Here is a 13739-nt window from a genome sequence, read left to right as displayed (position 1 = left end):
AGGAGAGACCTTTTGCCGTGTATCCCTTGTGAGAACTGCCTCTTTCCCCCCATGCCTGAAAGTTCCCCACCTGCTCCGCCTTTGGAGAGAGCCAAGGCTGCCAGCACTCACAGGAAGTACCCCCTGCACTTGGAAGGGGTGTTAATTTAAGTGATGGCTGCTGTCCCCCATCCCTGCCAACGCAACCTCCCCCACCCCCCCAGTTAGCACAGAGCTGTGCACTCCCAGCAACCTAGCAGTAGACCTCTTCCCATGGCTATCAGTTCTAGTGTTTAACTGGTGGCCTCTGGCGTGCTCTGGAACAACTAGGCCCTGAAGAGAGATGGCAGCTTCACTCCCACTTCACCCTCCTTGGCTGCCTTCTGTCCACTCACGCCCCTGGGACCCACTCTGCTTCTTGCTGGCGCCAGACCTCAGCCTCAGGCTCCCACCTCTCAGGAGCCCAGCAGCTGCCTTCATCTCAAACTCCACGCCTAAACCAAGCATGGCCCCTCACTAGCCACAGGGGATATGCTCACGTCCCTGACTCAGAGCACCCTCTTCAGCTCCTGAGGTCCAACTGCAGCTTCCTTCTGGAAGCCATGCCCCAGGACCCTAGGCTTGCTCTGGGCTGAGATCTTTCCCATCTTCTGTGTACTGGACTGGTGGCTCCTGGAGGGCAAGGCAGGCTCAGCCTGGGGCATGGTGGGGCCAGAGAGTGCCTGCTGTCCATGATGTGGGAGTGGTGCCCAGGTGCACAGGCAGATTGGGTCCCCTGGGGCTGAACTGAGTCTGCGTGGTGGCTGTAGAGAACTGGGCTCTTACCTCGGTTTGGGTAAAGTTCGCCAGGGTCTCCCTGGTGCTGCCGTGCTGGGCATGGAACAGCCTGCCCAGTCGGGGCCCCTGCACCACCCGGTAGAGCAGGTGCTGGGGGTCAGTGCCCGCACTGGAGCTGGCTCTCAGGCTCTGGCTGCTGAGCGGCTGGACCGACCCTGCGAGAGGCACAAGGGGCCTGTTGGCTGTGGACCAGAGCCAGGGCGAGGTCTGCGACGGCTGGCGAGGCAGAGACCCTGGCGTGTCACCTGGCCTACAAGGCATGCCATGTGTGGCAGACCCACCTGGGCACACGGTCAGCGTTCGGCTGCCCTCCAGGGAGAGGAGCAGCTGCTTCTGGGCCATCACTTGGAAGAAGTGTCCAGAGGAGGTGTGCTCCCCGTCGGAGAGGCTGAAGCGGAAGCCGCCATCCAGGGCTCCTGCGGGTGGGGGTGGAGTTGGGTCTCGCTGGCCCATAGTGGCTCCCCATCCTCAGGGCACCACCCCCCAGCCTCCCCGAGTACCCACCTCTGTGCGAGAACAGCACGAGCCCGCCATCCAGCTGGGCCTGGGTGAAGCTGTGGACCTCGGTGCCTGGCGCGGCCCGCAGCACCACCCGCCCGTTGCTGGGCTGCTCAATGGTGTAGACCAGCTCTTCCGGTCCTGAGTCGCTGTCTGTGCCCCTAAGAGCCTCCGGAGGGAAGGGCACCGTGGCCCCCTCCCACATCTAGGGATACAAGCCTGTGAAGTTTCTGTCCCCTCCATGCTCTCCCGCTAGACTCCTCCCTGGCCCTGAGGCCATCATCCTCAGGCTGCAGCTCAGCCCCCGGCGATGCTGGGCTCTGCCTGACAAAGGGCCCTCCACCCCATTCTGCCAAGTAGGAATTCTACTTGGCTGTTCCGCATCACCCCAGGGCCCAGAGTCTCTTCTCTCTGCCCTGATCCTGCTTGTCCTTCAAGGCCAGCTCCTGTCCCTGACCTCAGGAAGCCCCCAGTTCTTCCTCTCATCAAGTTCTCTCCCTTCAGAGCCCCCCAGCCCTGACTGACGGAGCCACTGTCTTTCCCTGGTCCTGTCTCACTGGCAGGGCCGGGGCCTCCCTTTAGACCCTCCATAGTGAGTCTGGGCATGCGCTGTACACACTATGGGAATGGTGATTTTACTTCCCCAGGAGGTTTATAAATGGGCTCCCCTTCCAGGTGAAGGGAGGGCATGGGAGGCACAGAGGCCAGAGAGGCTGAGGGTTGGCTTCTGTCCTGTGGCTCGGGGCTCAGAAGCGGCACTGCAATGAGGGCTCAGGTATTTTCAGGGCAGTTATGAGGCCCCACCAGATGGCGGCAGCCACTCCCCATGCTCAGAGCGAAGAGGAGCCTCCCTCAGCCTCCTGCCTGGCAGATCCATTTCTGGGATCCTGTTACGTGACCCCAGCTGGGTAAGCAACTTGGGCAGCCTCGGGGAGGGCTCTCATACCTGGAAAACGAGCCCTCTGGGATTGCAGGGCACCTTCTCCGAGCCCCAGGTTAACCCTAGATGAGCTCTGGAGTTGGGGGGACCAAAGTATGGAGGTGGGTCTTTAGCTCCCGGCTCCTGACACAAACATGGTGGACAGCGTCACCTGGTGGCCAAGAGGCCACACAGCACCACCTGCCTGCGGTTCCAGGGCAGCCCATACCCTGTACCCCCACTGCTCTGCAGGCCTCCCCACCGCTGGACCGCTCCCCATGGGTACATCCTCTACCATCAAAGGTGTCCTGTGTCTCACATCACAGACATCCCAAGTCAGCTCTCTTCTGTCCTTCCATGACTCCTGTTGACCCTAGAAACTGGCATCAAGGCCATCCACTATCTTGGGTGATCTTGGCCAAGCCATGCCCTTTCATTCCACCAATAACTGCTTCTGTGACCATGGAGAGATGTTGTGACCTGCCTGCGCCTCAGCTCTGACCTCTGCTGAGTGAGAGCACCACGGTTCTGCCGGGATGTAAGGGGCAGGAGCTCAAGAAGCCAAGTTGTGGCCTTCACCGGCCGTGGGCGGAAGGGAGGAGCTTAACCCCTCTGACCCGGGAGTCCACCCTTAAGGGCTAGAAAGAATGTTCTTCGGGAGTTCTGGTCCTGAGCCTTAGAAAAAAGCCTCCTGCTGAGGGTGAGTCCAGGGAGATCAGGGCCAAGGATGGCCATTCCCAAGGCTGCTTACAGCACTTAAAAGTGTTCAATAACGAAGGCTTATACCTGTGTTCTGTTTTCAGTGCGATGACTCCTTCTCTTTTCCCAACAACCTACTGAGGCATGGGGCATGGTCCCCATTTCAGAGAAGGAAGCTGAGGCTCAGTGAGGGGGTGCTACGTGCTGGGCCTCTCTTTGGGAAGGGAGGTGGGAGGGGATCCCAGGCTACTCTCACCTTCAGGCCTGTGTTGGTGGTGAGGATGGGGGGCTGGTCGTTGACGGGCAGGATGGTGATGGTGAAGGCTGCAGGATGGCTCTGGCGGTCCACCTCTGAGGCATTGGCCACCAGGATGAAGCTGTCTGTCAGCGTCTCACTCCCGTCGTGCACATAACGGATCAGCTGTTGTTCCACCTGCAGGCAGGCCCATAGCGGATGGTCAGGTGCCAGCCAGCCTGGGAGCTGTGAGAGTCTCGAGCCCAGCACCCTTCTTGCCCTGCCTTCAGGTGTCGGGGGAGACTGGCTCCTCAGAGCTTCAGCTCCTGCAGGTGGCAATGGGGACAGCCATTCCTCCCAGAGAGAAGGATGGAAGGAGTAAAGGAAAGAGGACAGGCACTTCCATATGGCCAGAGAGGGAGGACTGACGTCAGGTATCTCTCACAGAGGGGTCCGTACATGGGACTCCCTGCCTCTTGGTGCCCAGACGGGGAGTGCCTGCAGCTTCCCCTGCTCTGCCTGCAGGGCCAGGCTGCGTGCCCAGGGCCTCCCCGACAGCTGTACCTCTTTCCAGGAGAAGGCACTGAGGTTCCCCTCCTGAGGACCGTCCTCTCTGCGCAGGGCCCCATGCCGGGGTGGCTCTAGCACCTGCAGCTCGAGGCCAGGCAGTGCGGGGAAGTAAGGCCCCAGCACGCGGACCAGCGGAGGGCCCAGGGTGCGGGTGCCGCCCTCAGGAACGCTGAAGTTGTGCGTCTCCAGTGGGATGGCAGCAGGCAGCACCTCCAGCTCCACGTGGACACCCTCCAGGGGTGCACCCAGGCCTGAGGACACATCCAGGGAGAAGGCGTCGCTCCAAGCCTCTGGGTGGGAGTGCAGGTACAGGACCCTGCCGGCGTCTACCGCCTCCTGTGAAAAGCTCTGCACTGGGTCCAAGCTGGGCGACCCGGCCGCTGAGGCGCTGGGGGACAGCATCACCAGGTAGCCGGCCTGCGGTGGGGTCTTCACTGAGAACACGATGTCTGCGGGTGCCACTGCCTCCTGGGCTGCCTGGTGGACAGAGGGTCAGGGGGGAGGCTATTGTGGTCCCTAGGTGGCCAGAACAGGCTCAGTCTCCATGCCCCTGTGAGCCCCCGACTGCTGCTTCCTTAACACACAGACACACACTCAGGTTCACACACACGACACCCAGACATGTAGCTGGTTGGGGCAGGGGGGACTGCACCCTTTCACAATGCCTCCCCCCCACCCAGTCCCATGCTCACACAGCCTCGGAGACACGCACTCCCTAAGAGATGTATACAATCACACGCCCCCAGAGTAGTGACACAGATGTACAATATCACCACACCCTGACATGTGGACACAGACACACAGGTACATCTTACACGTAACACACCCTGGTAACACACATGCACACACATACACGGATGGAGCCCCTGCCCCGCTATCGCTTCTCTCCACCACCAGAGGGCGCGCCATCCTTTTCACAGGCTTCGCGGAGCGTTGAAGACCCAGGTCCCACCCAAGGGCCACTGCGTGCTCCCTCGCCTGATGGTCCAGCTACAAAAGACCACACGCCAACCCCCAACTCACATTCCTGGTCCTGTGCCTTTGCCTGGAATACTGCCTGCATTCCAGAATTCTGTTCTCTCTACCCAGACTACTGTCCCCTTGTCCCCTGCTACTGAAACCCCAGGGCCTTCAAAGCCTGTCTCAAATGCTGCCTCCTTCAGGGCAAAGCCTTTCTGATGCCAGACATCTTTAGTCACAGTCTGCGCCGGAATCCAGACAGCTGGAGCTACAGAGGGCTCAGAAATCGGCAGTGTGGCAGAGAGGGCAAGGACCAGGCCTGAGGTCACACAGTGGGTCAGTAGGCCTGCTGGAAGGCCTGTGGTTGCCCTGAGAGGTTCCTGGATGGTCAGCAGCTCCGTCCAGGTCCTGAGGCCTGGGGTGGGGTCTGGGGAAGAGAGCTGAGGACACGGGAGCCTGGAGATCAAATAGGTTTGTCTTCAAGGCCTCCAGTCCTCAAAGTCTGTACCCATGAAGATCCCCCCCGGGAACTTATTAGAATGCAGGTTCTCGGGCTCCACCTCAGAGATGCCACGGTCTGGGTGGGGCCCAGGAATCTGTGTGGTTAGCGCAGCACGTCCGTGTGTGCACTCAACACATGGAGGCACACACAGCTCACAGGCAGACACACACGCTCGCCCAGAATCTCTGAGGCACGCCCCTGGGCACATGTACAGGTACATACCCAAAGCACAGACAGACACCCAGCCCCAGGGACACAGGCGTGTCCCTGAACATCCAAGCACACCGGGCATGAAGGTTTGCCAGAAGGGCCCCCTAAACCGGTCCTTTACCTCCAGCTGATCCTTTCTGATCTCAGCTGCCTCCCCCTGGAAGACGTAGATCTTTTTGTGCTGGATCAGACGCAGTGGGGCCAGTGGCCCGTCTAGAGCAATGGTCACTTGCAAGGTGGCATCTGTGTGCACTGGCCCTGCCTCCACGGAGAAGGTCAGGGTGTCTCGAGGGCTGAGGCTGCCGTTGTGGCTGTAGAGAAGGGCCCCATCCAGCAGGTCCTGCTGGGAGAAGGCCGTGGCGGGCTGGCCGGCCCGGAGCAGGTGTCCCCAGTGTGGGCCGTCTGTGACATGGTAGCGGACCTCATCCCCACTGCGGATGTCGAGGTTGGTGTCCAGCTGGAGCACGGCAGAGTCGATGGTGCCCTGGCCTCCTTGAGGGACCACGAGGCTGGAGACATTGGCCACGCGGAGGTAGGGCTCTGAGGCCTGCACTTCGAGCAGCGCAGTGGCCTGGTGCCGCCCGTCAGACACCTGCAGCTGGATCCAGCCGCGGTCAGCCCCCGAGTGCACAAACAGGACCCGCTTCTTCCTGAGGTCCTCCTGGGTGAAGCGGTAGATGGGCCGTGTGGGCTCATCCACAGCCACGATGCTGCCAAAGAGAAGGTCCTTGCGAGTCAGCACCAGCTGAGTGTCTGCAAAGCCGGAGTCGGCGTCACTGAAGGCCACGTCATCTGTTGTCAGTAGCCGCTGGCCACCCCGGGCCACATGGAAGATACGGCTGATGGTCTGCACGGGAGCGTGGTCATTTATGGGCTGGATGGCCATGCGGAAGACGCCCCGCACCTCCTCCCAGGCCATGCCACCGCTGCCGTCACCCTGGCGCATTGCCACGAAGGGAATGTCGTCTTCTGTGGTCTCGGAGTTGTCATGCTGGTAAACCAGCCGGCCCTGCAGCAGGTCCTCATTGGTGAAGGACGTCACCATGGTGGCCTCGTCCTGTGCCCCCCTCCAAACCAGCCTTCCATGGCGGGGCCGCTCCATGACCTCGTAGAGGTAGCTGGCACTGTTGAGACTCTTGACGAAGAGGTGGTCAGCGGAGAGAATGCCCTCGCCGCCCTCCGGCACCGAGAGGAGGATGTTGGTCAGGACGGGAGCATCTGGGTCACCGCCAATGTGGACGGGGAAGGTGTAGAGTGGGGAGAAGTGCGGTGGAGCTGTGACACGGAAGCGGAAGGTGTCTTCAACTGTCTCTGAGGTGCGTGCCGTGGCCCCATAGGTCACCCGGCCAGCCTGCAGGTCATCCTGGGTGAAGCTCTGCCCTTCTGAGAGCCGTGTGCCCTGTAGCCGCAGGTTGCCCTTCCTGGGGGCCTGGACCACCTCATAGTAGAAGGTGGTGGGGCTGGGGCCTGCCTCCTCCTCCAGGGTGGCCTCCAGGTGGGCCGTGGTAAGCACCTCCTGCTGGGTGTTCTGAGTGCGCAGGGGCTCCAGCCGCAGCAGCCACACCGTGGCTCTCTGGATTGTCACTGGGAAAGACAGATTGCTCAGGGTCTCCTGGCCCACCTGCACCTCCAGGGCCAGGTTCTCCACGGTGTCCTCGGTGTGATGCTGCGGGTCAGTGCTCAGGTATCTCACGCGGCCGTGCTCCACATCCCGCTGGTGGAAGGCCTGTGTGGCCCTCCACTCGGCCCCCTCGGCCCCACCTGCCCCCTGCTTCTGCAGCTCCCCAAACTGCAGGGCCTCTGTGACTCGGAATAGGACGCTCACATCCTGCCCCACGGCGTTGGTTTCCACTGACAGGTTGGTGGAAGAGATAGGGGCTGCGGAACCCTGGGCCAGGCGCAGCCCTGTGTTGTGGCGTATCTGAACCGTTGGCCGGACTGCCACCACCTTCAGGGTGGCGGGGGGGCTGGCCTGCAGCCCGTCACTGACCCGGAACGTCAGGTCCTGGGCGGGGCCACTTCGGTGGACATAGACGAGGCTGCCGGCCTCCAGCTCCCGGCAGGAGAACTCCGTTGCTGGCTCCCCAGGCTGGTCTCGGCGCTCCACGGGGAGGCCGGTGGGGGTGCCAAGGAGCTGGAAGGTGAGGCCCTCGCAGGCAGAGTCTGGGTCGTAAGCCTGGAAAACTTCGGGCCCCAGTGGCTTCTGTGTGTGCTCCAGGATCACCATGAGGCTGCCATGTGGGAAGATGATACGGGGTGGGTCATTGACAGGATTTATCTGGATGGGCAGGATGTAGGTTTGGCCCCTCCGAAGGCAGGTGGGCACGGGCACCCTGGCGGTCACGGACACCTCCAGCATCAGCTGGTCGGAGGTGTCCTCGGAGCCATCGTGGATGTAGCGGACCTTGCGGTTCACCACGTCCAGGAGGGTGAACATTTTCCGTGCCTGGGCCCCGGGGATGTCCAGCTCGAGCTCGCCGTGGCGTGCCCCGCGGCTCACACTGAATAGCACCTGGGATTTGCGCAGCTCGGCCTCGCTCAGGTCCAGCATGGGCTGCACATGCCGCCACTCGAGCCAGGCCGCACCCCCCTCGGCCACCACCAGTGGGCTGATGGTCAGCAGCTGGGTGAAATTGGCAAAGACAGGCGGCAGCCCTGGCTCAGGGACGCAGGGCTCAGGCAGCTCCACGGCGGGCCAAGCCTCAGGTGCCAGTGTGGAGAAAGCTTCGTACAGGCCATAGGCGTCCTCCTCGTACTCGTCTTCCTCCAGCCTGCAGCCGGCTGTCATGCTGCGCGTCAGCAAGGCATCCCGGAGCCCCTGCCTCCGGCCATTGATGCTGAGGTCCTCCACGCAGCCCAGCAGGGAGGCGTTGACGGTCCCTGGGGCCAGCCCCAGGCGGTGTTCCTGGAGATGGCGAGAGGCCTCAGCGTCCAGCCCCCCCAGGAGGAGATTGCCGCGTGGGTCCAGATAGCTGAGGACCCCGCGGTTGGAAGTCCGTGTGGGGTACTGGTCCACGGAAATCTCCAGCTGGTGAGCGTCCACATGGACGCTGACCTCATGGGGTTGCCCGTCGGCCACGGGCACGCTGTTGTGAAGCAGTACCGTGCCCTGGCCCTTCTCCACCACAGCCCGCAGGTGGCCCTCAAAGATGTCCACGTAGAGGAAGTCCCCATGCTGACCCCCTGCCTGGAAGGCCAGGGGCGCCTGCTGGCTCCGAGTGGTGAGGATAAACTCCAGGGTGCCTTCCTCCCGAGTGCTCCAGGCCGGGAAGGCAGCCAGGGAGTGGGGTCCAGAGAAGCCGAGGGCCACGCTGTCATCTGCAGAAAACTCTTCAGCACAGCCCTCATGCACGCCCGGGGTCAGTGGTCGGAGCAGGTTGCGGCCATTGAGGGTGGCAGCGTGGAGGCAACCCCTCAGAGGCTGGCTAGCCCCCCTCAGGTAGGACAGGCTAAGGCTCCCGGGGCCCCCCAGGAAGATCCCATAGGGGACCTCCAGGGGAGCTCCCAGGATGGGGGCTGAGGCGTTCAGGAACCCATCGACGGACAGCAAGGCCTCGCTGTCTGAAACGGTCAGCTGCACAGTGTGGACGGCAGAGTCGCTCAGCAGGGTCCCAGCTGGCGTCTGCAGCCTTAGCTTCTCCTGGCCCAGGGCGAGTGTGACCTGGGGAAAGATGGAGGAATGGGAGTGGGGGCCACATCCTGAGGGCATCTGCTTCTACTGTAAGAACACAGTGGGCCTGCCACAGCGGAGTCCCCAGACTGGAGGTGCTGGGACAGGGGATTCTCAGGCCACCCGTCTCCTTCCTGCCACGCCCCTTACTCATCCTCCAGACTCTCACCGAAGCGATCTCTGAGCCACGTCTAGATGGGCTCTGGGGTCCCTGCTGGGAACCAGAGAACTGCCATATAGCAAGATGCTTTTCTAGAGATTCAGTCTGCATTTTTTCACTCTCCCCAACCTTCCTAGGTTGGGTGAGCCGCCAGAAAATCACTTTAGTACCCAGAAGATTCGCCCCTGGAATAACGGGCACCTTAGAATCCCCAGAACACCCTGGGACCCCTGGGGCAGCCAGGCTCACTGCTCAGGGACGGGGAGCCCAATTCCAGGTGCTCTCTGTGTTGAAGGTTACATAAAGCAAAGCTCCTGGATCCAGGGTGAGGGATCCTTGGGGAGAGGAGAACACAGATGTGTCTCGATGTCATTGGCACCGGAACTGGATCTAGTGTGGTGTTCTCATGACCGGATGGTAGAGTGGGTGGTGGCAGAGTGTGGAAACTGGAAGAGCCGAGCACTAAGAACTGTGGCCTTGGGAGTCCGAGTACGGAGCCCCTCCACAGGGCTGAGGCACCCCTGTACTTGGCAGAGAGGGAAAGCACCAGCCCCGGCGCTGTACCCAGCCTTCGCTCAACAGTGACACCTTGTGGCAGTGGGAAGCAATGGCAGCAGCAGATGAACTGAAGACCAGTCCTAGTCCTCTCCCCTCTGGAGTGTGGAAGCAGAGGGCTTTCCCAAATTTGGACTAAGATCTCAAGTTCTCAAACTCTTCATGGTCAAGGGGGAGCCTCGAGAGAGAGAGCCAGAAGACTCCTTTCTAATAAAGCTGGTGGTGACTGGACGAAATGGGAAAAGGGAGAAGCTTTGCAGTATAGGGTGTGTCCATCATGGACAGACAACTCAACAGCTGGGTGACTGGTGCTAGGCAGGAGACTTCCTAGAGTTGCCAGTCCCAGGAGAAGGCACCCAGCCCAGGGGAGTGCCAGGGGACATGCTGAGATGGGGACGGGGCAGGACTACAGGAGGCCGGGGTGGGGCAGGGCCAGGCCAAGGGCTTGTGGTGAGCCAGGGTCTGGCGGCGAGAGACCAGAGACCGCCAGCTGGCCCGGACTGCAGGCGCGCAGTGAGGGAAATGGCCAGCCAGGGGTTGCGGTGGGAAGAGTGGGTGAAGGGCTGCAGGCACAGCCAGTTCACGAGGGAGTCACACTTATGGCAATGCTGTTGTTCACCTCACACTGGGGACCTAGAGACCCTGCGGCTAAGGTGAATCATACAAGGCCACCCAGCTGGCTGGGGTCCATCTGGGGCTAGAGCAGGAGGCCAGCAGGGAGACAGCACTGACCTCTAGGTATCCGGAGTGGAGCTGCAGGAGGAGGTGGTCAGCCTGGCCTGCTGCCAGGAGAAGCAGGGCTTCGGGCTGAAAAGTGGAGAATTGTAGCCAGAGGTCTACATCAGTCAGAGCTGTGGCCGTGGGCACCTCCAGGTGGTTCTCACCGAAGAAGGAGGCTGCGTGAGAGAGAGAGTGAGAGAGAGAGCTGGGGTCAAATTGCAGACTCTTGCCTGGAAGGGGTGGGGGCTGCAAAGGATGAGTAGGTTGTGGGGAGGTAGTCCAGGCTGGTGCGGCTTTGTGGTTTTGTGTGGCCCATCACCTGCTTGGTCCTGGGGCCGAAAGACACAGCCTCTCCTTGTGTCCAGCCCAGACCTTGGCTCCAAAGGAGCCCAGACCCATTCCAAGCAACTCAGGTTTCCTCCTCAGAGGTTCCTGGGGCCGGGGACCTCTGCCAGCTCTGACTCTCTTCTCCTGGGCCTTAAAGGATTCTCCATCCTGGGTCTAGTCCTCGAGCCTAAAGGAAAACCATCCTTGACGGGGTCACCGGGCCTGATGGTTGTAGACTCTGGAAATGGACTTCCAGGGGAACCATCCCTACCCCACACTGGTCCCTGCTCAAATTCCTTCTCCTAAATGCCCTGTGCTTTGGTTCTTGGGCAACACTTTCCATGCCATGTCCTCCCACCATGTTGCTCAGACAGGCTGCCCACCCATCCCCGCTTCTCTCTTGGGCCACACTCTCAGATGTCTTCAGGCATGGGGGTAGTAGCTTGTCGGCCTGAGTCCACCAAGGAGCAAAGACTCTGAGGCCAGATGGAGACCATGTGCAGTGCTGGACCCCAAATGGGCCAAAACTTCCTGCATGGCCCTATATTGCTTCCTGCTGCAGACCTGATGATAGTCCCTGGTGAGCAGTCAGATCCGGCCCTATTGTTTCCACCTCAGCTAGTGAGCCACTGATGACTACAGCTGACCTCTCTGAGCCTGGGTCTATGGCTAAAGATAGGGCCTTGGGAGGCTGAAGGTTTGCTGAGCAGGACAGAGCGCCCAGGTCCACATGGCCTGAGCAGGTTGTATCTGTGGTTTCCCAAGGCTGGTGGGTGCTGTAGGGGGCCCCTTTGGTCCCTCACTGGGATACTTCAACTTTTAAAGCCGCCACCGCCTCCAGTTAGTTTCCCCAAATTAACCTCCCTTGACCTCCAACCAGCTGCAACAATTTCTGTTTTTTTCTTTTTGCAGAGATTAGGGCCAAATACAACTTTGACTCTGCCCCCCAGAGGTCCAGCGCTAGGGAAGGGGGTGGGGAGCAGAACGGTTTAAAAAAGCTATTCACCTCTGTGGGGCTTCCCTTAAGCCCCGTGTGACTGAGTAAAGGGATAATCTGGCACCAGCCACAATATGTGTTGGTTCCTGACCTGACAAGGTGGCTTCAGCCACTGGAAGGGTCTGGCAGGATGTCCAAGAAAGATAATGCTCTTCCTCTTGGGCTGAGCTGAAATCTCTCCGGTTATCCCTCTTGCCAGTGCTTGCCGGCAATACCAGTACCTTGTCTGAGGGGCTAGAGGAATCAAGTGCGAGCTACAAGACCCTCTGGGTGGGTATGGCCCAGCAGAGTCAGCTGACCTTGGTGTGGGTGAGGGGCAGCCCCTCGCGGTGAGAACTCATGGGCGGGGGCTCCTCCTGTGCAAGGACATTGATTCTTCTCTTTTTTTAAAAGAAGATTTTATTTATTTATTTATTAGAGAGAGAGAGAACGAGCAGGGAGGAGAGGGAGAGGGAGAAGCAGACTCCCTACTGAGCAGGGAGCCCCCATGGGGGGATCAACCCCAGGATCCTGAGATCACAACCTGAGCTTAAGGCAGATGCCCAAGGAAGGAGCCCCCCAGGGGCCCCAAGGGCATTGATTCTTAAGAAAAAAAGGCAGCACACAGAACTGAGGGCAGCCTCCCACCCCCACACAGAACGTGGGGGCCCGTGGCTGCCCCCCTGGCTGCAGTTATCACTATGGGCAGTTGGCAAGAGCTGATTGTTAAATTTGCAGGAATTTTGCCAGCCAGGTGATGTTGTGGGCAGTATTTATACCACAGAAGAGGCAAAGGCTATAGATCAGCATTCCCTCTCCCCCAGAAAGCCTGTTGCTCAACATTTGCCTGTTTAGCATGCATGGGAAGGGGGCCCTCCCCCTCTGGTGGTGGGGGGAGTGAGCTCACACACCCATTCACACTCCCTTTCATCAAAAGTGGGTGTGGGGAAGGTGGGTTCAGGGTGTGAAGCCCCCGGGAAGGGATGGGGATGGCAGGCTCTGCCCACTGAACCACCTGCCTCCAGCCGCATCTCAGAAGAGGAGAGGGGCAGCCTGCATAGCCTGGTTCTTCAGGCTGGAGTGGGAGGGTGGCAGGAAGTAGAGGTACTTTCCAGAGAGCTGGGGTCTGAATGAGCCTATTGAGGGGCTGGGCCCTGCTGTTTCCTGTGGGGCTGGGCAGGGAAGCGCTCACACAAGCTGCCTTGTGCTGCTGGGAGCTCCTGGCTCGGGCAGCCCCCTCATCCCAATGGAGGCCTCGGAGGCCTTGCTGGCCAGGGTTTTGGAAACTCTGACAGCGCCATTCCCCCCACCTCCTGGTCTCCTTCTGTGGTCCCTTACCGTCTCTGATGGGCCGCAGTTGCAAGGACCCAGTGGGAGAGGCTGCCAATGGGGAAACAGTGCAGCATAAAGGAGTGAGTTAGGAGTCAGTTCCAGAAGGCTTCCTGGAAGAGGTGAGGGTGGTGGAGAGGAGGGAGGGAGGGGCCTGGGCAGTTTCAAAGGGCAGCAAGGCCCGGTAAGAGGGTGGCAGCAGGGACCTACAGACCGGGACACTGAAGACAGAGGAGGAGAGGGAAAAGAAGCAGGAACCAAGCTAGCCTCAGTGGCCTGACTGGGGTCCTAGGGCAGTGGGGGGAGGAGAGAAGGCAACATCACTGCTTGGAGACTTGCCCTTGACTCTTCTGGGTCAAGAACACCCATGATTCATCCAAACACCAGTTCAGGCCTGTAGCAGATCTGCGGGCTGCCCTTTGGGCCAGAAGGGGCCCAGTCTGGCCTCCGGTCACCACTTTGTAAAATGGGTGCTCCTTCCCAGTCCCTCCTCCCTCTGTCTCTGGGGATTAGTCCCGAAGGTCCCTTTCTGGTCTGGGAGTCTGCTCTCAGATAGGGGTAGGCAGAGGGTTAATGGGTAATGGTGTGGGCTG

General features: G+C 60.5%; 1 protein-coding gene across 1 annotated transcript in view; it reads right to left on the bottom strand.

Moving 5' to 3' along the window:
* The window catches only part of CSPG4 (chondroitin sulfate proteoglycan 4), a 35338-nt gene that overhangs the window by 6802 nt on the left and 14797 nt on the right, over positions 1-13739 (bottom strand). Inside the window, exons 2-8 of the mRNA XM_032342374.1 lie at positions 10527-10690; positions 5531-9070; positions 3732-4214; positions 3189-3365; positions 1321-1519; positions 1098-1232; positions 805-971 (exon numbers count right to left, since the gene is read on the bottom strand). Coding sequence (XP_032198265.1) covers positions 805-971; positions 1098-1232; positions 1321-1519; positions 3189-3365; positions 3732-4214; positions 5531-9070; positions 10527-10690 — 4865 coding nt within the window. The remainder of the gene's footprint in view (positions 1-804; positions 972-1097; positions 1233-1320; positions 1520-3188; positions 3366-3731; positions 4215-5530; positions 9071-10526; positions 10691-13739) is intronic.

Source organism: Mustela erminea, chromosome 5, assembly GCF_009829155.1.
Source record: "Mustela erminea isolate mMusErm1 chromosome 5, mMusErm1.Pri, whole genome shotgun sequence".
Classification (NCBI taxonomy): domain Eukaryota; kingdom Metazoa; phylum Chordata; class Mammalia; order Carnivora; family Mustelidae; genus Mustela; species Mustela erminea.
Note: the sequence above shows the minus strand (reverse complement) of the source record. Positions and strands in the feature narration are given on the sequence as shown.